This window comes from Schistocerca piceifrons, chromosome 3, assembly GCF_021461385.2.
Source record: "Schistocerca piceifrons isolate TAMUIC-IGC-003096 chromosome 3, iqSchPice1.1, whole genome shotgun sequence".
Taxonomy (NCBI): domain Eukaryota; kingdom Metazoa; phylum Arthropoda; class Insecta; order Orthoptera; family Acrididae; genus Schistocerca; species Schistocerca piceifrons.
Genome location: NC_060140.1, coordinates 842,566,309 through 842,590,561, shown reverse-complemented (window position 1 = coordinate 842,590,561; position 24,253 = coordinate 842,566,309). Strand labels below are relative to the sequence as shown.

The 24,253-nt window shown below is 39.2% G+C and overlaps 1 protein-coding gene across 1 annotated transcript in view; it reads left to right on the top strand.

Moving 5' to 3' along the window:
- LOC124789783 (DNA topoisomerase 2-alpha-like) overlaps positions 1-24,253 on the top strand; it is a 195,246-nt gene that overhangs the window by 159,748 nt on the left and 11,245 nt on the right. The window contains 6 exon segments of the mRNA XM_047257251.1: positions 28-145; positions 229-411; positions 8,236-8,380; positions 8,939-9,078; positions 23,731-23,850; positions 23,942-24,060. Of these exon segments, the coding sequence (XP_047113207.1) occupies positions 28-145; positions 229-411; positions 8,236-8,380; positions 8,939-9,078; positions 23,731-23,850; positions 23,942-24,060 (825 nt within the window).

Sequence of the window (24,253 nt, the reverse complement as noted above, 5' to 3'; positions counted from 1 at the left end):
CACTTCTTAAAAATTTATTTTCACTAGGGAAAGAAAAAGAAAGATGATGATGCTCCTGAAAATGGAGTTGATGGTAGGTCACTGCAAGACCGGGTAGGTTGCTCTCCAGAGGTACTTGAGAAGAAGCTCCAAGAGAAACGCAAAGGTTTGTGTGGTTACAGATTTTCACTAGAATTTCGTGTGCTATATTGTGATCATAATGTAAACATCATTGCTTGTCTTTTACAGATAACTTAAAACAAACAAAACTTAGTTTCAAGGGCAAAGGCAAAGGGTCACCTAAAAAGAAGAAAGACCCTTGGGAATCAGACAGTGAGGATTCCGAAGCTTCTGCATATTCAGAAGATGAGTTCTCACCAAAGAACGTGTCTGCCCCTACAGTGCAGAGAACAACAGCACGAAGATCCGCAGGCAAGTGATGATTGCTATCGACCAGTACTAATTTGTAAATAGTGTCTTTGAGGTGAAATCCCCCCCCGGTGTCTCTCTCTCTCTCTCTCTCTCTCTCTCTCTCTCTCTCTCTCTCTCTCTCTCTCACTCACACACACACACACACACACACACACACACACACACACACCAATTTTTAATGTACAGGGGAATCTCGTTAGTATGTCTCTCATTATCACATTTTCCAACACATTGCATTCATTTTTGTAAGTATCAGTTCCATTAAACATGTGTTAAAATGACTTGTTTATATTTTCTCCCTCTCTACATTCAAATTTGGCAGTATTGTACTGTAATGCTGGAACTTTGCCAAAGAGAGTTCTTGGAGTGGATGGAGTAAGACATTTGTGTCTGTGGACTGAGGAAACACGCAGGGAGACAGCACTGTTTAGTGCCGGCAACTTTGTGCCTCTCACTGATTGTTTGCTATGATAGAAATGTTAAATGGAAGACAGTGAGATAGATAACAAAAAAGTAAAGTGGAACACTATTCAGGAAGTGGACAAAAATTCGCGCATGAAGCCTGTTGATGTTGCACAAAAACTGAAATCCCTTCATCAGTATCAAATACAATAGCGAGCAAATAAAAAAATAATTGAAAGCAGCTCGTCTGAAAGGAGGTAACAGCAAAAGAAAATGAGTACACCATGGTCAGTTGGAAAATGTGCTATTACTAAAACCACCTTATACTTGAAATATTTCAATTGATGGTACTGTGGTTCATGCTAAAGCAATATGTTTCCCACAAAAGGTTGGTCTCGCAAATTTCAAAGTATCCAATGGTTGGACAAAGGTTTAAAAACTGTCTTAATTTAACTTTTAAATTTGTTCTAAGTGAGGCTGAAAGCGTAAGCGTTAATTCAATCATAGAAAAGTGCAGTTGCGATGTTGTTTCTAAAGCAAGTGGACTGGGCCTTTTTTTTTTTTTTCACCTTCTGTATGACAAAACTATTAATCATAAGAGAGACTTGCCATGGTAGAAATTTAGTAAAGGTTGGCTAAATATTTTGTGTTGTACTGAAAGTGGAACAGAAAAGTTGGTGCCACTAATAATTGGAAAGGTGAACAGTCTATGATGCTTTTAAAATGTGTGGACATTTCTCTGACGATATTCATCTAATGCAAAAGCATAGCTAACAACTACTATATTTGAACATTTATAAGATTTATAATTTAAAGAGCAACCACCCACACTCTTGGTTTTAAAAAGTTTATTTAACTCAAATTATTACCAGTTTCAGATTAGTTACAAATCCATCTTCTTATGGCTTGTACAGCTTTCCTTTCTTTCCTGCTGGGACCCAGTCATGGTTTAAGTTAAATAAATTTTTTAAACCATAATTGAGGGTGGTTGCTGCTTAAATTATAAACCTCAAACTAGTACTACAGCCATGTGTATAAACATGTCAACTTTTGATAAGATAGCATATATTTGAACTATTCTTGCATGCCTGGGGGTGCAAGTTTGGGTGCTAGAAATAGTAAAATCATGCTGCTTATTGACCACTCACCAATGTGCTGTGAATTCCAAAGATTCATTGTATCTACATAACATAAATGTAGTTTTTTTTAATTTTTTTGTATTTCCCTGCTGTAAAATCCAGCTTCAACCATTTGACCAACGTATTAAAAATGCTTGAAATGAAAAGATTCTTGTATACAAGAGGCTGGCCATTCTTCATATTACAGTGAGGTAGATAATAATCTTTGACACTGTGTATTTTGTAAGAAGTGCCTTGAATTTCCTGCAAAAAAGCACACTCTCAAACTGTTTCAAAAAGACTGGCTTTTATTGGACACTTACGGAATACATCATGGCGGGAAATGAAGAAACTGTAACTGAACAATAGGCAACAAATAGTGGGGCAATAAGCAAACACCATGTACCTTAGCTTCGAGGCATATGTTGCATGTGACAAAGGTTTTGCCGTCTGTCAGTCCATGACAGTTGAAGTGCAGCACAGATGGCAGAGAAATCATGATGATGATGAGCCAAAACCTTTGGCAATTCCTACAATATCAGAAGCAATGGACACAGATAAGCATTTTATGTTGAGTTTTGAAGTCCACAAAGAAGTGAGGAGTGTGTTAACAAAGATGTACAATACAGTATTAAATCTGGGACAAAAGAAACATCTGTGGATACAGGTCTACATACTCCCTCTTATTGTATTATAGTGTAATTAGGCTAAGGTGTACGATATACTGATAGTTTGTTGAACTGACAACCCCTCATCAGTTACCAGTAGTAATTCACTAATGGAGAGATGCTAAATGAACGACAATTGCTTGTATTTAGAAGTGTAACAAAAATTGCAGTTTCAGCGTATTTGTTTTATATTCTACATCATATGTCAGTACTGTATTCTGGATGCTGGAGGCTATGCTCTTGCATCATGCGATGTTCCTGCGTTCCAGTTGGCTGGTGGTAGAAGTGTACACATCCGACATATTGTATTTAGTCAGTGTCACCAGTTTTAATTCATTCTGATGCATAATTTTGAGAGTTTGTGGGTGTGATACTCTGAACTTGTTCTAGAAATGCAGCATTTTGAATTGTAAGTTATTGATATAGCATGTCAGGAAGTGTGATGTAAGAGATTGCATATTGCTGCAAATCCTGATACGGTACCCTTAATTTTGCATTTTCACCAAAGAAACAATTGAATCATTATCAAATTAGTTATATTTTGGTAGGGTGTTTTTCCTGCTAATGAGATGCCATTATAGTACCTATTTTGTTTCTTGTTGTTTTTTGCTTTATCTTGTGTTTGTCACATCAGATCCCTTTGATGATATGATGGATAGGCCCACACACTCTCACGTCTCCCATCAGTTAGACTTCGATTCTGTTTTTCTTCTATTACTAGAGGAAGAGGTAGTTATTTTTTATTTATTTTTGTACATATTCCATAGATCCTTTTATGCATTGATGCTAAGATATGGAATAACTTAAGGAATAAAAAAATAGAACATAATACAGTTATACAATTTTTAAAAAAAAATAAAGAAAAGTTGCAAGGAAAATACAAATTATGAAATTAGAATGAAACAGAAGCAAAATAGTAAAAGAGATTGTGCAAGTGTTAACACACACACTGGTGTCCAGAATTAAAGTAAATACCACAATTTCCCCATTGTGTGTCTAATTCACAGTATAATCATACAAACATTATTTGGCTGTAAGGGCATGACTGTACCGTACTAGTACTGTACGGCAACTGGCATCTGACCCTGCAGCATCCACTGGGCGTGTTGCATTGAGGCAAACTGTGTGCATAAGGCTTCTGCAGAGTGGTGTTTATTGTCGGAGAGCAGCTGTATCTGTATCTCTGCCATGTCTTTACAGAAGGGAACTTCTAGAGCGTAGTTGTCAGTCTCCTGGACTGACGAGCAGTGAGCCAACGTTCTTCCGACAGATGAGTCCTGATTTGGTCTGGAGAGTGATTCTTGATGGATTTGTAACTGGAAGGAACATGCAACTTGAGTTTGGGATTCAAACACTGTGGAAAGAGACCAATATTGAGGAAGATCCCTAATGGTGTGGGCAGGGATTATGTTAACCACATTTACACTTCTTCACGAAACTGTATGGGTGAGTTAGCAAGGCTTAACTGCTGTTGGGTATTATGACAAGATTTTGGGATCTCATGTGTGGTTGTTGCGAAGTGCTGTGGTCCAGAGTTCGTGTTGATAGACGATAATGGTCGACCTCATTGAGCATGGGTGGTCGATGTTTTCTTGGAAACAGATATATTGCACCCATGGCATGGCCTGCTTGATCACCCGATTTGAATCCCATAGAGCATGTCTGGGATGCACGGGGAGACGGGTTGCGTCACATCAGCTTCCACCAATCACTTTACAAGTCTCATGAGCAGCTCTGGAGAAGGAACAGGCATTATTGCATCAGCAAGAGATTGATGACATCATTCACAGCATGTCCCATTGTTGTCATTCCTGTATTGCTGCCACAACCCATACTGAGCACATTAACTAGTTGTCAGAATGTGTGTGCAAATCCATTAATTTGGGAAAAACGAAGAACATTTTTGTCTACTATTATGCATTTTGCAGTTGTTTATGTTCTGTAATTTTTTTTCTTTTTTTTTTACATTTTTCTGCTTTACTATCAGCTGTGTATATCGTTTTGTGGCAAAATAAATGCAACATTGCAAAATTTCTGTTTGTTGCTTTAATTTTGGACACCAGTGTATATGCTTACAATGTCTGTAGTTCTCATTTAAAAAAACTCATCTAATGATTAAAAAGTTTTCCAAATAAATGTCAGTGTTACAACGTAGGCTTTGTAGTTTAGCAGTGAATTAAATATTTTAATACTGGAATACTTACATCTTGTGTACCAAAGTTAGATTTTTGAGATCACTTTCCTTCTTGTATTGTGATCATTCAGTTGGTTTCCTAGTAGGCAGGATTGTAAACTATGTATACGAGAAACAGCAGTGGGCCAATGACAGATCCTTAATAAACTTCATGAAGTAAAGTGCCCAGTCAGACTTGTCCCTCACCTGTTTTGTTGCTTTCATCACAAACTACTACACAGCCTTGATATTGTTGCACTTGGCCTGCTGTAGTCGCTATCAGAAACACGGAATGATCTTACTGTAAACAAGTAGAGTGATGACTAAGGAAAACACATTGCACTGTCAACGCCTTCAGGTGAACTTTACATATAATATCAAGAGGTCCAGTGCTTCCACTTCTAAATAACCATAAAAACTGATGATAAGTTAACAGAAGCTCCCTCACACCCAGGTGCAGTAATATTGTAGTCTGCTAATACTATTTGCTTCCTGTCTTAGAAGTAGAATTTTTCCCACTGTCCGTCTGATGCCATACTGGCATGCTTTGTTGAGTAGTGTTTTGTGGCCCACCCACTTGAATGTCTTAACAAGATCACAAAATATCCCTATAACTTCATTTTTTAAATATAGGGATTCCAGTGCTTCATTTGTGAATGAAATATGGCTTCCGTTGTGGACGTACCATTTCGGAAAGCAAACTATCACTGATGACATCAAAGAGTTTTTGAGGTGCATCACAATTCTGGAATACAGTACTTTCTCGAGGACTTTGTGATTGTGATCAAGAGAGAGGGAGGCCAGTAGTTGCTGACCTCTGTTGTGTTTCTCTCTTTGTGGAGTGGCTTCACTATAACAGGCTTCATTCCACCTGGGAAGTCACCCTGATACATAGAAGCATTAAATATGTTTGCTAAAACTTTGTATAACCAATCAGAACAGGCTTTTAGCAGTTTGCTGGAAGTATTACCTGCATCTGATGATACTTCACTATTTACTGAGACAGTGGCTTTTTAACCTCATTTCTGGATATTGGGGGGGGGGGGGGGGGGTATATGTAACGCACTTATAGGTTTGAGAAAATGGTGTTTCAATATTTCCATGGCACTTTCTAAGGAGCCATTGCTGTCTATTTGTTCAGAAGAACTTATGAAATGGTAATTGAAGGTTTTTGCAAAGCATGTATAATTAATATTTAAAATAAAATCTACAGGTTTAGTGGCACAATTGACACCTGTCTCACCCTTATGATGATCTCGAAGATTGTTCAGAGTTCGTTATAGAATTGATTGATTTTGTAGCTGCAATATAAACTTCTGCTGATAGCTTGACCACTTTGCTTAATATTTTACAGTACTTTTTATAATTATTTATTTGGATAGGATTTCTTAAATTTGGTTGTTGTGATCTTTAATTCTCATTTTTGTTTGCAAGATATTCTTGTTCCCTTTGTGAACCACATTTTTTGTGTCGATTCTTGTAACCATTGTCAGAAAAGAAAACTTCACATGTTGGTGCAGTTTTATTACTGAACATATTATATTTGGAATAGACATCCATTTCAGAATATATGTGACTGCAGTTTACATATTGGAGGCATAAGTAAAAAGCCCTTAATTGTTTCATCATTTATAGATCTCGTTATCTTTCATTGGAGCCCAGTTTTATTCTGTCAAATATTCATATTATCAATAATAAGTAGCTCACCATCATGATCTGACAGTATGTACATTATTTTACTAATGATGGTGACGCTGCTGCCCTATTTCCCTTGCTCTACAAAAATGTTGTCAATTAAGGTGCTTGAATTAGAAGTTATTCTGGTGAGGATGTAGGTTATGTCAATTTTTCCATGTTTGTCTTTCCATTACTGTGTGTTAGAAAGTTGATAATGAAATCCCGAAGAGCTAAGACTTCTCTTTTCCAATTAAATAGATGCACCAAAAGCGAGTCCAGCTGTATCAAAAAGAGGTTAAGATTGCCAGAAAGATGCCCTGTATATTGCTACACTTAAAAGGACACAGCTGCAAAAACTTCAATGACACACGCTTCAAAGTGTTGTTCTAAACAAAAATTGTTTAAGTCAGTTGCTTTACACTTGACACAGCTTCCAACACCTACTCCTCCTCTTTGTTTTCTACAGTATGGAGAATGTCAGCTTGTAACTGGATATTTAAAATCTTACCCACGCCTGAGCAGATGTGATACTTAGTGAAACACAGTACGTAGGGGTGATATACACTTTCATTGTCTTACACATTGGCTGAGTTCATTTAGCTTATTACAAAAGTCTGTAATATTCTGGTGAAAGATTCGCAGATGATACTTTCCAGAGACAATTACAGGGTTTTGTCTACAAAGAATTTCTAGTTGATGCATTCAGGGACCAATTACTGCCCTGTGACCATTTGTCTAAGGTAGTCTGTTGAAATGTACTGCTTTCTAGAGTTGAGTATGTCTGTTATTTCTGTACTTTAAATTTTTTTTCTGTTTGGGGTGCCTGCTATGCTTAGTAAAAAACTTTTCTGAAACTGCTTACATCTACAACAGAAGTGTTTACTAAAAACATTTGAAAGACTGCTAACTTTTAGTTAGTTTGTAAGGTGGCTTCATATACATAGGCCTATGGGATCAAGTCATGTCTCTTGGGGACATTCATAATGAATCTCTTGGAGCAGTGAAGTGTTAAGAACATCTCTTTCAGCATTTATATTACATCATAACTTTCACTGCAGGCTATGTTTTACCACCTATTAGTATCAGTAATTTTTTACATTTTCAGGATTGCATCCTGCTATGACTCTCTTGGATTTTAGCACCAAGTTTCACTATTCCACATAGCAAACTTTGGTTCTGAGTCAGTCGCTGGTATACTAGTATTGCAAGAAAGGGCATTTAACTCTGTTAACATTCACAAACTTTCTATCACTTATCATACGTGACATTTTATGTGTAATGTTCTGCAGACCTCAGTTGCACATTTTCGTACTTCAGTTGCTCGTTTTCTGTCCTTACAGCATTGTTTACATACTATAAACCTGAAATACGCTCACAAAGTTTTGAGAATTCCCTTTTGCATATCTCATGCTCTTATGTTTTTGACTGCATTACTGTAATCCATTATAGAAGTAAAATCGCATACACCTATACTTGCCATCGTCCTTGTTATAAGATGATAAACACTTTGACAGCTCAGTCACGAGAGCAATGTCCCGCTGACCACATAAGGGGCATGATGATACTTCCTTTAGTCAAGTTTGCATTACCACCATCTCTCCACCAATTACAACATATAAGAGTATGGGAAACACTATTCCACAGACAGCATCTAACACCCCTATGTTGTGGAAGTTTAAAATAATTTCTTTCTTTTGTGACAGTGTGGTGTTCTACCTTGTTGACAATGCCATTCTCATCTTCATTGTTACATTGTAATATGTATAATGTGCTTTCTTTCCTTCAGCTGCGAAGGTGAAGTTCACGTACAGTGACAGTGAAGAAGAAGAAAGTGAGGAGGAGCTGGAGTTACATGACAATAAACTAGTGCAAGAGAGCGAAGCTGTCCCGCAAGTGGATCCAGAACTAAACACTGCTGATGACACATTTACGTGAGTTGATTGTATTTGAAAGATTGAGCTATTCTGTGACACTGGATTATGAAAGTAGTCTGTCATCAACCCTAAGGTTGATTTGAACACCATACTGCTTTACCAGGCATGGTCCTGTTGGAGGTGATATACCACTACTTTTGTGAAATCTTTGAATTGACTTGTCCAGTCAGCTATAGGGGGACCTGCAGTTTATCATGGACCCCAAACCACAGTGCAACTTCGCACTTTTCACATTAACATGCATTGCCAGAGGTGAAAGAAGTGATAAGTGACAGATTAAAATCTTAGGAGTGGAGCAGGGATCATCATTGGATTATAAGGAGTGTTAAAAACTCTGAATAAGAATATGTTCATGAGCTTACATCAACACAAACAGTTGCAAAGTTTTGGTTATTTAACACTGTATTAAACTGAATATTAAATAACTGAAAATACACCAATAGTTCGTGCTGGTGTAAGCTCATGATATTTTTCTAATTAAGTTTTTAGAAGTCAGGACTATTTTGCATATTTTCAAAGATCTGCTACTAATAATGATGGTGATGTGTTTTACAGTGCCGAAAAAACTATTGACGTCAGTGACACCGACAGTGAATTTGAGGTAGAGGCAAAAAAGAAAGCAGCTAAACCAAAGAAGAAAAAGGTAGTTGCAAAGGAGTCAGATTCTGACAGCCCGTCGACAGGCCAGCCTCAGAGTAAGAATTAAAAGCAATTACGTTATTTGAAAACTTCATTTTAAGATTCAGATCCTTATACCCCACACCATTTGCATTTTATTTCCAGTTTACAGGATTTACGTAAGATAAACATTACTGTAAATGTAGTTGATTCTAGTATGTGGCAGGAGATAGTGGCCTGAAATTATTAAGTTGCTCCAGTACCAATACAGTTGTCGCAGACTTTAATCTTAACAAGAGAAATGTGCAAAAGGTGTAACGTTGCACAATATGTTGATTGAGTGTTGGAGCAAATAAGCCTTCTTTTCACTTATTTGTACTGTCTTAATATTTTCTTTATCTTCAAAGAGTATTGCTATTTGGCAACTTCATAGTTATTTGCAGTTTATGGTAGTGATAGGCAATGAAAAACCAAATCAATATGCTTAGCAGCTACAGCTGTTAGCAGTTGAACAGTTTTTGGTATAACTTAATCAACACTTGATGTCAGTACAAGGAAATTGGTATCTACTAGGGTACTACTGCAAAGGAGAGTCATAGACATTATTGTACTTTACCACACTTCATGGGCTACACATTCACAAAATGGGTGACTTGGAATCTGCAAGCAGTATTTAATCAGTTTCGCTTGGTTGAATTTGAATTCTTGACTTTGACCAATAGAATTATAAAGCTTTTTCCAACTCATAGCAGGGATGGTACAGCAACTCTTAATATATGATGAAGAAACAAACAGTTTTGGTTGCAGGGTTGTAATTATTATTTATTTAATAATGATGCATGTTGCCTGATTCAGGCATCTTCAGATTGGCTGGTGTTACGTGCATGGGATACTGAGCATACAAAGAAAGGCCTGGTACAATTTGTGCAGCCCAACCATGAGCATCTACATCTCCAGCATATTTACATGGCGACAGATCTGTGTAGGCCTGGTCCTGTTTCGTATCCATGTCTCAACAAGAACATTGTGCAGTGTTTCCGAATATTGGATAATGGAGTGTTATGTGACATAAGTTATATAACAAATCAAAGCATAATTTCTAGTGTCTTTTAAGGAAATACACTCGTATGAAACCTCATTTACGATATGAACTGGATGTAATGCATTTTTGACACTGAAACTATGATTCCCAATTAGTAAAAATTATATTTTCCTTGCAGTTTATTCGCCAAGTCATTAAAAAACAGAATTCAGAAATTCTTAAAAAAAATAACTACTAAAGAGTTTTGGTGTTCAAAAGATTCTTTAATTTAACTTACATGGACATCATTCTTTGTAAGTGCATAGATAGTCTACTCGTTATTTATCTGTAGTAGTGCTTTTGCAGTCAGTGCAATTTAAAGGGGGAAGGGGGGGGGGGGGCAAGCTGCTACAGGAAATAAGCTACCAGAGGTTGTTTAATGTGATAGCGAATCCACTGTTACAAAAAGAGCATAACATTGTTTTAAAGGATGATTAAAGGTAAATTAATGTTATAATGTAGGCTCAACCACCTTTCACAAAATCAAAAGTACTAAAACTGGCACGTTTCGGAGGAGTAAGGCTCCATTATCAGAATTATTCTAAAAAATCTTATCAAAGTGGTAAAGGTGCAAAAGGGGGGGAGAGAAAAAATTAACCTTGTAATACTAAATTGCACTGGGAACATCATTTGTCAAGTCTGTAAAATGAATTGGCATATGCAGTCTGTGACTACAGGCAGCATCTCAGCAACATCTGTTAGGGTCAATGGTCCATATACCTCCAGGACAAGACACACTCAAATACAAACACACATGTAGACTTAAACCCGTGAGCGCATAGTCAAGAAACCAAATACTCTCTCAACAGTGTTGAAAGATAGTGTACACTCCATATCGATGCCTAAGAGTTCGAATCTCATTACACATTTGAATTTTATCAGTATTATTATTATTAAAATAGCTAACCTAAGACTTTTAGTTTATATAGAGGGAAACATTCCACGCGGGAAAAATATATTTAAAAACAAAGATGATGTGACTTACCATACGAAACCGCTGGCAGGTCGATAGAAACACAAACAGACACATACATACACAAAAAATTCAAGCTTTCACAACAAACTGTTGCCTCATCAGGAAAGAGGGAACGAGAGGGAAAGACGAAAGGAAGTGGGTTTTAAGGGAGAGGGTAAGGAGTCATTCCAATCCCGGGAGCGGAAAGACTTACCTTTGGGGGAAAAAAGGACGGGTATACACTCGCGTGCACACACACACATATCCATCCACACATATACAGACACAAGCAGACATATTTAAAGACAAAGAGTTTGGGCAGAGATGTCAGTCGAGGCAGAAGTGCAGAGGCAAAGATGATGTTGAATGACAGGTGAGGTGTGAGTGGCAGCAACTTGAAATTAGCGGAGATTGAGGCCTGGTGGGTAACGGGAAGACAGGATATATTGAAGAGCAAGTTCCCATCTTCGGAGTTTGGATAGGTTGGTGTTGGTGGGAAGTATCCAGATAACCCGGACGGTGTAACACTGTGCCAAGATGTGCTGGCCGTGCACCAAGGGATGTTTAGCCACAGGGTGATCCTCATTACCAACAAACACTGTCTGCCTGTGTCCATTCATGTGAATGGACAGTTTGTTGCTGGTCATTCCCACATAGAATGCATCACAGTGTTGGCAGGTCAGTTGGTAAATCACGTGGGTGCTTTCACATGTGGCTCTGCCTTTGATCGTGTACACCTTCCGGGTTACAGGACTGGAGTAGGTGGTGGTAGGAGGGTGCATGGGACAGGTTTTACACCGGGGGCGGTTACAAGGATAGAAGCCAAAGGGTAGGGAAGGTGGTTTGGGGATTTCATAGGGATGAACTAACAGGTTACGAAGGTTAGGTGGATGGCGGAATGACACTCTTGGTGGAGTGGGGAGGATTTCATGAAGGATGGATCTCATTTCAGGGCAGGATTTGAGGAAGTCGTAAGCCTGCTGGAGAGCCACATTCAGAGTCTGGTCCAGTCCCGGAAAGTATCCTGTCACAAGTGGGGCACTTTTGTGGTTCTTCTGTGGGGGATTCTGGGTTTGAGGGGATGAGGAAGTGGCTCTGGTTATTTGCTTCTGTATCAGGTCGGAAGGGTAGTTGCGGGATGCGAAAGCTGTTGTCAGGTTGTTGGTGTAATGGTTCAGGGATTCCGGACTGGAGCAGATTCGTTTGCCATGAAGACCTAGGCTGTAGGGAAGGGACCGTTTGATGTGGAATGGCTGGCAGCTGTCATAATGGAGGTACTGTTGCTTGTTGGTGGGTTTGATGTGGACGGACGTGTGAAGCTGGCTATTGGACAGGTGGAGGCCAACGTCAAGGAAAGTGGCATGGGATTTGGAGTAGGACCAGGTGAATCTGATGGAACCAAAGGAGTTGAGGTTGGAGAGGAAATTCTGGAGTTGTTCTTCACTGTGAGTCCAGATCATGAAGATGTCATCAATAAATCTGTACCAAACTTTGGGTTGGCAGGCCTGGGTAACCAAGAAAGCTTCCTCTAAGCGACCCATGAATAGGTTGGCGTATGAGGGGGCCGTCCTGGTACCCATGGCTGTTCCCTTTAATTGTTGGTATGTCTGGCCTTCAAAAGTGAAGAAGTTGTGAGTTAGGATGAAGCTGGCTAAGGTGATGAGGAAAGGCGTTTTAGGTAGGGTGGCAGGTGATCGGCGTGAAAGGAAATGCTCCATCACAGCAAGGCCCTGGACGTGTGGGATATTTGTGTATAAGGAAGTGGCATCAATGGTTACAAGGATGGTTTCCGGGGGTAACACATTGGGTAAGGATTCCAGGCATTCGAGAAAGTGGTTGGTATCTTTGATGAAGGATGGGAGACTGCATGTAATGGGTTGAAGGTGTTGATCTACGTAGGCAGAGATACGTTCTGTGGGGGCTTGGTAACCAGCTACAATGGGGCGGCCGGGATGATTGGGTTTGTGGATTTTAGGAAAAGGGTAGAAGGTAGGGGAGCGGGGTGTCGGTGGGGTCAGGAGGTTGATGGAGTCAGGTGAAAGGTTTTGCAGGGGGCCTAAGGTTCTGAGGATCCCTTGGAGCTCCGCCTGGACATCGAGAATGGGGTTACCTTGGCAAACTTTGTATGTTGTGTTGTCTGAAAGCTGACACAGTCCCTCAGCCACATACTCCCGACGATCAAGTACCACGGTCGTGGAACCCTTGTCCGCCGGAAGAATGACGATGGATCGGTCAGCCTTCAGATCATGCATAGCCTGGGCTTCAGCAGTAGTGATGTTGGGAGTAGGATTAAGGTTTTTAAAGAAGGATTGAGAGGCAAGGCTGGAAGTGAGAAATTCCTGGAACGTTTGGAGAGGGTGATTTTGAGGAAGAGGGGGTGGGTCTCGCTGCGACGGAGGACGGAACTGTTCCAGGCAGGGTTCAATTTGGATGGTGTCTTGGAGAGTTGGATCATTAGGAGTAGGATTAGGATCATTTTTCTTCGTGGCAAAGTGATATTTCCAGCAGAGAGTACGAGTGTAGGACAGTAAATCTTTGACGAGGGCTGTTTGGTTGAATCTGGGAGTGGGGCTGAAGGTGAGGCCTTTGGATAGGACAGAGGTTTCGGATTGGGAGAGAGGTATGGAGAAAAGGTTAACTACTGAATTAGGGTGTTGTGGTTCCAGATTGTGTTGATTGGAATTTTGAGGTTTTGGAGGGAGTGGGGCTGGAAGTGGGAGATTGAGTAGATGGGAGAGACTGGGTTTGTGTGCAATGAGAGGAGGTTGAGGTTTGCTGGAAAGGTTGTGAAGGGTGAGTGAGTTGCCTTTCCGGAGGTGGGAAACCAGGAGATTGGATAGTTTTTTGAGGTGGAAGGTGGCATGCTGTTCTAATTTACGGTTGGCCTGTAGGAGGATGCTCTGAACAGCCGGTGTGGATGTGGGAGAGGAAAGATTGAGGACTTTTATTAAGGATAGGAGTTGACGGGTGTGTTCATTGGCTGAGTTGATGTGTAGGTGAAGGATTAGGTGGGTGAGGGCAATGGATTGTTCAGTTTGGAACTGGTATAGGGACTGATTGAAAGAAAGGTTGCAGCCAGAGATGGGAACTTTAAGTGTGAGGCCTTTGGGGGTAATTCCAAATGTCAGACAAGCCTGAGAAAATAGAATATGGGAGTGTAATCTGGCTAGGGCGAAGGCATGTTTGCGGAGGGAATGTAAATAAAACTTAATGGGATCGTTGTGGGGTGTTGTGAGGGTTACATGGTATTAGAAGGTGGAAAGTGTAACATGAGGCTGAAATGAAAATGAAAATCCTGCCCTAAAATGAGATCGATCCTTCATGAAATCCTCCCCACTCCACCAAGAGTGTCATTCCACCATCACCTAACCTTCGTAACCTGTTAGTTCATCCCTATGAAATCCCTAAACCACCTTCCCTACCCTTTGGCTCCTATCCTTGTAACCGCCCCCGGTGTAAAACCTGTCCCATGCACCCTCCTACCACCACCTACTCCAGTCCTGTAACCCGGAAGGTGTACACGATCAAAGGCAGAGCCACATGTGAAAGCACCCACGTGATTTACCAACTGACCTGCCTACACTGTGATGCATTCTATGTGGGAATGACCAGCAACAAACTGTCCATTCACATGAATGGACACAGGCAGACAGTGTTTGTTGGTAATGAGGATCACCCTGTGGCTAAACGTCCTTTGGTGCACAGCCAGCACATCTTGGCACAGTGTTACACCGTCCGGGTTATCTGGATACTTCCCACCAACACCAACCTATCCGAACTCCGAAGATGGGAACTTGCTCTTCAATATATCCTGTCTTCCCATTACCCACCAGGCCTCAATCTCCGCTAATTTCAAGTTGCCGCCACTCACACCTCACCTGTCATACAACATCATCTTTGCCTCTGCACTTCTGCCTCGACTGACATCTCTGCCCAAACTCTTTGTCTTTAAATATGTCTGCTTGTGTCTGTATATGTGTGGATGGATAGGTGTGTGTGCGCGCGAGTGTATACCCGTCCTTTTTTCCCCCTAAGGTAAGTCTTTCCGCTCCCGGGATTGGAATGACTCCTTACCCTCTCCCTTAAAACCCACTTCCTTTCGTCTTTCCCTCTCGTTCCCTCTTTCCTGATGAGGCAACAGTTTGTTGTGAAAGCTTGAATTTTTTGTGTATGTATGTGTCTGTTTGTGTTTCTATCGACCTGCCAGCGCTTTCGTATGGTAAGTCACATCATCTTTGTTTATATATATATATATATATATATATATATATATATATATATATATACATACATACGTCTGCTTGTGTGTGTGTGTGTGTGTGTGTGTGTGTGTGTGTGTGTGTGCGAGTGTATACCCGTCCTTTTTTCCCCCCTAAGGTAAGTCTTTCCGCTCCCGGGATTGGAATGACTCCTTACCCTCTCCCTTAAAACCCACATCCTTTCGTCTTTCCCTCTCCTTCCCTCTTTCCTGATGAGGCAACAGTTTGTTGCGAAAGCTTGAATTTTGTGTGTATGTTTGTGTTTGTTTGTGTGTCTGTCGACCTGCCAGCACTTTCATTTGGTAAGTCACATAAACTTTGTTTTATATATATATATATATATATATATATATATATATATATATATAAAAAATCACGTTTCCCACCATGTGTCGTAATCTCCAGCTGTTCAAGTAGATCTGATTTTCTCCCTTTATCCTGTACGCACAAAATTCCAAAAAAAGAGTGCCCAGTTTTATGTACGTGCATAGCTAGAGCCACTTTTTCAAAATTAAAAAGCTTTAAAGTGTCTCTGAATTCCTTGTACCTCAACTTGAATAAGCTACCATTCTGATTGACATAATTCATTTTGTAATAGCTACACTGAGTTTTGTAGACACCAGCTTTATAATATTTGTCAACCCCTGTTTTAAATTATTACTCAATATATATCATGATGTGTTTTTGGTTGAAAATGCAGCTTCAACTTTAAACTGCTTAACAATGTTAGCTACATTCAGAGATAAATTACTAAAATACAGAATTTTGACACTCTTTTAACATTCCAGATGGCATTCCAGTTTGCTATCATGTAATGTTTCTTATCTGTTCTATGTTTTCATGATATCCATTAGCTCTGTCTTGCTGTCTTATAGTGTTCATCATTATCATTCTATTCTGTTTACTCGTTGGGACTTAAGCAGTACTTACGAGAGTGCATAGGGTGGCAAGCTTTTGGCCATTTAGATGACATGTTATTATGTATCAAAATATTTGTTGTTGTCGACTTCCTGTATATTTTGAAGGCTCACCTACTATCTTGCTCCTTGTTATTTAAATCAAGGCATTGATATTCACCATTATTTCCTTGTTCGATATGGAATTCAGTTTTATTGTTGAGCTGATTGGAGCCATCTTACTTAAATACAAGAGATTATCTCAACAGGAAATTCCAGACTCTCTTTGCAGAATGTTCTTTAAAAATAACTAATTCTCTTTTAACTGTAAATTTTATGTACAAAGAGACAGACTGGGTGTGAGCTCCATCATATCCAGAACTATAGTGGGCATTATTATTAATCATCTGGAAAAGAAAATTTCCATTAATGTGGAGCACCCTGTCAGTAAAATATTGAGATGCAAGTGCTATGTGGATGATATCTTTTTCTTAATAGATTGAGGGAAAGGGGGACTGTGGTAATTCTTGATAAATTTGAAGATTTGAGCGATAAAATTGACTTCAGTGTCGAACAAGACAGGAGTGGTGAACTGCAATTCCTTGACCTAAATATAGTGAAACAAGGTGGTAGGCACACCATCAAAGTGTATAGTGAGCCGACAGTGACAAATGTTTTTTGCAAACAATAGCTCTCGTCATCAAAATGAGCAAAAACTTTCCACTCTTCAGTTTAGTAAATATAACATTAAGTCCTAATGATTAAATGAGATAGAATTACTGAGCTGAATATTATAAGACAGCTAGACAGAGCTGATGGACACCATGAAAACATAGTAAATAAATTAATACGAGGGTCGTTCAATAATTAAAAAGACTAATTGGTCTGGGGAAAAGGTGTTAGTAAGTCAAGTTTGGTACTTTTATGACTTTAAGTAGCATCGTTGGGATGAGCCCTGGTCAGCTGATGTGTTAGCAGTGTTTTGTTCATAACCTCAAAAATACATTTCAAGATGGCGAGTCCTCTTGAAATGTCCACATTAGTTTGAACATAGTTCTGTTATTCGTTCTTTACTTGCGGAATGTGAGAAACCAGTGAATATATGCTGTAGAATGTCTAAAGCTTACGGTGAAGGTTGTATGAATCGTGCAAATTTTTACAAGTGGGTAGAACAGTTCAAAAAATGGTTGTGACTCAGTGACTGACGAACACAATTCTGGCCGATCAGTTGCAGTTTCAACACTCTCACTTGAAAGTCGAATTGATGACATTATTCATGCCAACCGTGATGTGACGAAATGATAGTTCATAAGGTTCAAGTTAGTACTGGTACAGTTCATAACATTATTTGTAACAAGCTGAAGTACCGCAAAATGTGCAGGGAGTTGATGCGGCTTCACAAGGAGACAAGATTGAGAGTGTGCACAGAGCTAAAGGAACATTTCATAGAGAAGGTGAGCACTTCCTCAACGAAATATTAACATGTGATGAAACTTGGGTTCACTATTATGAGCCAGAATCAAAAAGACAAGTCATAGAGTGCAGGCACACCAGCTCACCTGTCAAGAAAAAAATTCAAAACCCAAGCATCAACAGGAAAAGTCATGTTAACAGTGGTTTGGGATGCTGAAGGTCCAGTTTTTTTGTGATTATCTCGAAGGGCAGCGTACAATCAACAGCCGATACTACTTGGATTTGCTTTTAAACAATGTGAAGCCAGCCATGAGAGGGAGACAACGTAGATCTCAGAGGAGAGGTGTGATTCTGCAGCAAGACAACGCACATTCTCATATTGCCCAACTAACCCGTGAAACCACCGACAAAATAGGCTGGGAAGTACTGCCTCATCCCCATTACAGTCCTGATTTAGCACCTAGTGATTTTCATTTGTTTGGTGCACTGAAGAGGTTCGAGGACAACCAGGACGTGAAAAAGTTTGTGGGGAAATTGATTCAAACATAAAGATAAAGAGGTCTTTGCAGCCGGAATTAAAAAGCTCATAGCCCGTTGGAACAAGTGCATAAATGTTCAAGGGGATTATGTTGAAAAGTAGAAAAAGGTATTGTTTTGTAAAAATAAATGCTTGTTTTTTCCAGACCAATTTGTCTCTTGAATTATTGAATGGCCCTAGTACATAAGAAGCAGTGCACACAAGTGAATTGCAATTCCACACACATTAAAAGAGTCAAGATTCTGTACTTCAGTACTTTGTCTCAGAAAGTAGTTAGCATTTTTAAGCAGTTTGAAGTCACATTTTAAACCAATAACTGATTATGATATGAATTCAGAAATAATTTAAAACAAGATTAATAAATATGATAAAGCTATAGTTGAGTCAGCATAAGCTGATCCCTGACAGTTGCAGCAAACTGGGTGCTGCAGCTTCACGGGCCTACCCTCAATCAGTAATGTAACACGATTTTGTAAATGTCTACATGGCACTGCCCTGCCTCACTGTTGCCACAGCTCTGTAGACGGCTACTGTTTTCGGCTGCAGCAGTTAGCGTTTCTCAGTTGCAAGCTGAAAAACAGTGCTGTGAACTCTTAGGATTCATCTTAACGCCATCTCGACTATAGTATCTGCAAAATTCAATGTAACAATTGTAATACAACTACAGGCTGGTAGATCTTTCAAGTTGAAGTACAAGGAAACTTGGAGACGCTTTAGAGCTCAATAATTTCGGAAAATTGGCTGTAGCCATGCACATTCATGAAACAGGCAACTCTTTGTTGGGAATTCTGTACATACAGCATAAGGGTTGTAAATTAGTACTAATGGAACAGTTGCAGTTATGATACGTACTGGGGAAAAGAAAATACATTGAATGATCAGATTACAACAGATGCAAACAGCTTCTTTGAAAGTTTAGAGATCTATTGGAACTTTTTATTGGTTCAGTTTTTTATGATACAGCACAAATTGTGCAACTGATACTGGACAGGTCAAGAAAAGTTGCAATAGTACATAGTATGATCAAATAATGGTTGTGTTAAAATTAGATGCTTATTCTTCAAATTTAATTTTCAAGTAACTTTTGTGTGTGTGTGTGTGTGTGTGTGTGTGTGTGTGTGTGTGTGTTTTTACATATTCAGAAATCCTTTTACAGAATAGGAACAGAGCTTTGTTATAAATTTTAAATGTAGATATATAGCAATATTTCTTTCCTGTGGTATCTTATTGTGCAGTATTACACCTATGTTAATTATGTTTCTCTGATAGGCTGTTCTGTCCTGTAATATTTCTGGTGTATATTTCATATCTGTATGGTCAATAGTTACATATATTTTTATTCTGTAGTTGCCTGTTTTCAAGAGATTGTCTCTAGTGAACAAGATAGTTTCATAAATCGATAAACTTGGAACTTTCAAAACATAAAAAGAGATTTACAGGACTCCATCTTTAAGGCCACAAATTATTCATAGAGCTCTTTTTTTCTATTCCAAACACTTTTATTCTGTGAGTTGATCCCACATCCAAGCAGTGAGTGGAACTGCACACAATATGCTGGCAATACTGTTTTTGACTTCAATATTCTTAGACGGTAGCACATGGCTTAAAGTTTCCTAGATAAGTTATTTTTGTGTGTGTGTGTGTGTGTGTGTGCGCGCGCGCGCGCACTCCACTTTAAATATTGCTGAACCCACATATCCAAAAAAAAAATTTGTGACCACTTTTTCCTGGAGATCATTTTTTAATTGTGCATAAATAGACATTTGATTAGATGGAGGAAATGAGTGAAAGTCCACACACACACACACACACACACACACACACACACACACACACACACACACACAGTTTTTTCAGTATTTACAATGAGTTTGGTTTTGAAGAAGCACTCAGAAAATCTTTCCATAGAACTTGTTGACTGCGAGTTTTCTTGACTTTATCCTGTGCTGGGGATAGTTTTTTGTGGATTTATGTATTCAACAGAGTTGTCCACATAAATCATGAAGAGTGGTGGACCTAAGATTGAGCCCTGCAGTACATCATATATTATTGGTAATTGACTAGAAAGGAAGGAGTTGCTTCTTGTTTTATTCTTAGTGTTTAATTCATACTGAAGTGATACCTTCCGCCTGCAGTTTTTCAGGTACAAACACAACCAGCTGTCTGCTATACCTCATACTTCTCGTCTTTCTAATTTTTCAAGCGGATAGGCATGGTCCAGGATGTTGAAACCTTTTCGGCAGGTGTAGAAAAATACATGCAACTAATTTATGTTGATCAAGAGATTTTAAAGCACAATCTACGAAAATCACTGTCAGTGCAGATTTAGACTTTCGAAAACCATGTTGTACAGTAAGAGAAGAATATTTAGTTATGAAACTTAAAAGGCTGTCATAAAGTTTTTACAGAATTTTAGAGAAGGAATTTAACTGTGACACAGGTCGGTAGTTTGCTGTGTTAAAACAATGGTGAAACTTTTGCTATTTTGAAAATATCCGGAAACACAGCAGTTTCTAGAGCGAGTTTGAAAATTTTTGCCAGTAGCTTTGCTATGTGGTGAACACATGCTTTTAATATGAAATCAGGTACTTCACCAAGGCCACATGACATTTTATTCCTTAATTATTTAATTTTACGTATAATTTCATTGGGATTTATTTCATAAACATACACTATGTGATCTAAAGTATCCAAACACCCCCCAAAAACATACATTTTTAATATTAGGTTCATTGTGCTGCCACCTACTGCCAGGTACTCCATCTTAGCAACCCCAGTGGTCATTAGACATGGTGAGAGAGCAGAATGGGGTGCTACACAGAACTCATGAACTTCGAACGTGGTCAGGTGATTGGGTGTCACTTGTGTCATACGTCTGTATGCGAGATTTCCATGCTCTTAAACATCCCTAGGTCCACTGCTTCTGATGTGATGGTGAAGTGGAAACATAAAGGGACACATACAGAACAAAAGCGCACAGCCCAATCTCGCCAACAGTTGAAGAGGGTCGTAATGTGTAATAAGCAGACATCTATCCAGACCATCGCACAGGAATTCCAAACTGCATCAGGATCTGTTGCAAGTACTATGACAGTTAGGCAAGAGGTGAGAAAATTTGGATTTCATGGTCAAGCAGCTGCTGATATGCCACACATTGCACTGGTAAATGCCAAATGACACCTCGCTTGGTGTAAGGAACATGCACATCGGACAATTGAACAGTGGAAAAACGTTGTGTGGAGTGACAAATTACGGTACACAATGTGGTGATCCGATGGCAGGGTGTGTGGGTGTGGCGAATGCCCAATAAACGTCATCTTCCAGCGTGTGTAGTGCCATCAGTAAAATTCAGAGGTGGTGGTGTTATGGTGTGGTCATGTTTTTTATGGAGGGACAGGCCTACATTGTTGTTTTGAGAACCTTATTGCTTCCCACTGTTGTAGAGCAATTCGGCAATGGTGACTGCATCTTTCAGCATGATCGAGCACCTGTTCATAGTTCACGGCCTGTGGTGGAGTGGTTACACGACAATAACAGCCCTGTAATGGACTGGCCTGCACATAGCCGTGACCTGAATCCTATAGAACGCCTTTGGGATGTTCTGAAATACCAACTTTGTGCCAGACCTCACTGACCGACATCGATACCGCTCCTCTCGTGCAGCACTCTGTGAAGAATGGGCTTCCATTCCCCAGGAAACCCTCCAGCACATGATTGAACATATGCGTGCGAGAGTGAATGCTGTCATCAAGGTTAAGGGTGTGCCAACACCATATTGAATTCCAGCATTACTGATGGAGGGCACCATGAACCTGCAAGTCATTTTCAGCCAGGTGTCCGAATACTTTTGATCAGTGTGTATATGGGGGCATCCTAGATTACCAATTTGCTGGGGTGTATGGGATCAGTCCTTTACAATTTATTTGAATGAAGTCTTCAGCTAGTGAAGTGAAGTGAAGTGTTCATTGAATTTTGTCATGACTGATTTAGAGTCTGACTTTTGAGCCCTCTAATGTTAATGACTTTTTTTTTTTTTTTTTAATTCCACATAATTTTTGACCCTCTGACTGCTCTAGCATAGATTCTTTTGTAGGATTCAGTATAACCTGAAAATTCTTGTGTAACTGTATTTCTTACAACAATACTACAGAAATATGCCTCTCACTGGAAATTTTTATGCCTTCATTCACCCATTGCTTATTGTTGTTCAGTTTTACTGTTTTTCTTTTGGAAGCCACATTAAAATAATATAGATAGATATTCTGAAAACTCATGTACATGCCATCGACAGTGCTCTGAATGCAGATGCTTTCCCAATTTTCCTTAGACAGTAAGAAAATAAAAATTCTGATGTTATCTACCTGTTGGCATTTATGTACACAGCACACGGCAGCCTTGCCTCATTCTAACTATAGCCCATGTTCAGTACTCTACTTATGAATTTGTGACTTGTACCTTAGGTGAATATTTGGTTAATGATGGCGTATGTATGTTCTGTTAATCTTGTTGCACAGTGTATTGTGGGGATGCTACTGAATGTGTTGGTTATATTTATAAAAGCATCTCTGGTACTGTTGTCTTTTGAAATTCAGTATTGAAATTGCCACAAAGCACTACCTTCATATGTAATGCACAGTGAAGTTTTGTAGCTTTGTTCGTCGAAAATCTTCAAATTTAACTATTGGAACCGGGCAGTTTAAGAGCCTCTCAAAAACTTTGAAAATAGTTTCTTGGCTATTTAATCCTATTTTGTATTTTTCGTCTTCGAAACAAGTTCTTGGTGATTGATACCCATTAAGTATATGTTTAAAACGGTGGTAGAAATTTTCTTTAGTTATTCATAAAATGTTCCAGACTAATAACAGACTGCAACTCCTCATAACAAAGTCTTGCAACTACCATTCACCCCGAGTCAACAATTCTCTCTGATTGACCGAACACCAGGCCTTATATGGCTTATTGGCAGTGTGTGCTTTTTACAATATTATTGTAATAATGACTTTTTATAATTTGTAGTGGGTAGAAACTCGCACAAATGAATTTACATGTGAGAGAATGATCTACAAGAGAACTAAGATGTTGCAGTGTAAAATTCTCAGGTGACCATCAGAAGCACAAACGTAATCACCAAAACAAATACACTCCAAAATAGACAGTTTCTGGGAGAGAAATGGTTGATGTTTGTGGTGTGGGAGTAAGGGAGGGAGATAGACCACATTATCTGTCTGTCTTGCCACTAAATGGATTGCGAGTCTTGGCTTCAGTTCTGCTCAGAGCTTTAGATTCATGTAGCTTGTAGGAGAACTTATGTGGAGCTTGGAAGAGGGAAAGCTGTGTGAGAAGTCTGTGGAACATGATCGTCTCAGTTGCATCCTGAATATTGAACGCAACAAATACTGAACATAACTTAAGGGTACTTTGTGTTATAATTTTCTGTTAACTTCAGGTTTATGTAAGTTATTTCACTAATCTGCATGTATTACAATTATATAAATTACTGCTGTTTGTGGCAAGTTGGAGTTACCTACATTTTTGTCATCATAGTAGCCTGTATGCCGTTCTCAGAATCCTTTATCTTATTTTTCAGAGCAGAGAACTTCAGATGACATGTTTGACTCACTTATGCAGTCAGGCTCGACTGATAAGCCTTCTGCAGAGCAGATGGAATTATCACATTCAGATGATGACAAGAAGAAGAAGAAGAAAGGTAAGAGTTCTACAGTTCTCTTGTAGGAACAAGAAAGTCAGGTCTGTACTCGATAATGTTGCTAACAGTTACCATTTTATATGACTCAAAGGTCCAGCTAAAAAGAAAGATACAACACAAAAAGCTCCAAAGCAACCTCGACCAGCCAAGAAGAAAAAGAAGAGCCTTTCAGGGTCTGATTCAGAGGATATGTTTGAGCCAAAGAAGAAGGTATGTTATTCAGTTCATTCCAAGTTGTGCATGTATGTTAAAGGGTGGGAGATTTACTTGTTGCAGTGTTCATTGTCCTAGTTCTGATTACTTGTGTTGTATATGATGTCTGTTGAAAAACTTCTGGAACTTTGTACGCAAAATTTTTGCTGTATCCCACAGAGTACCCTCTGCAAATTTTCATTTATCTCAT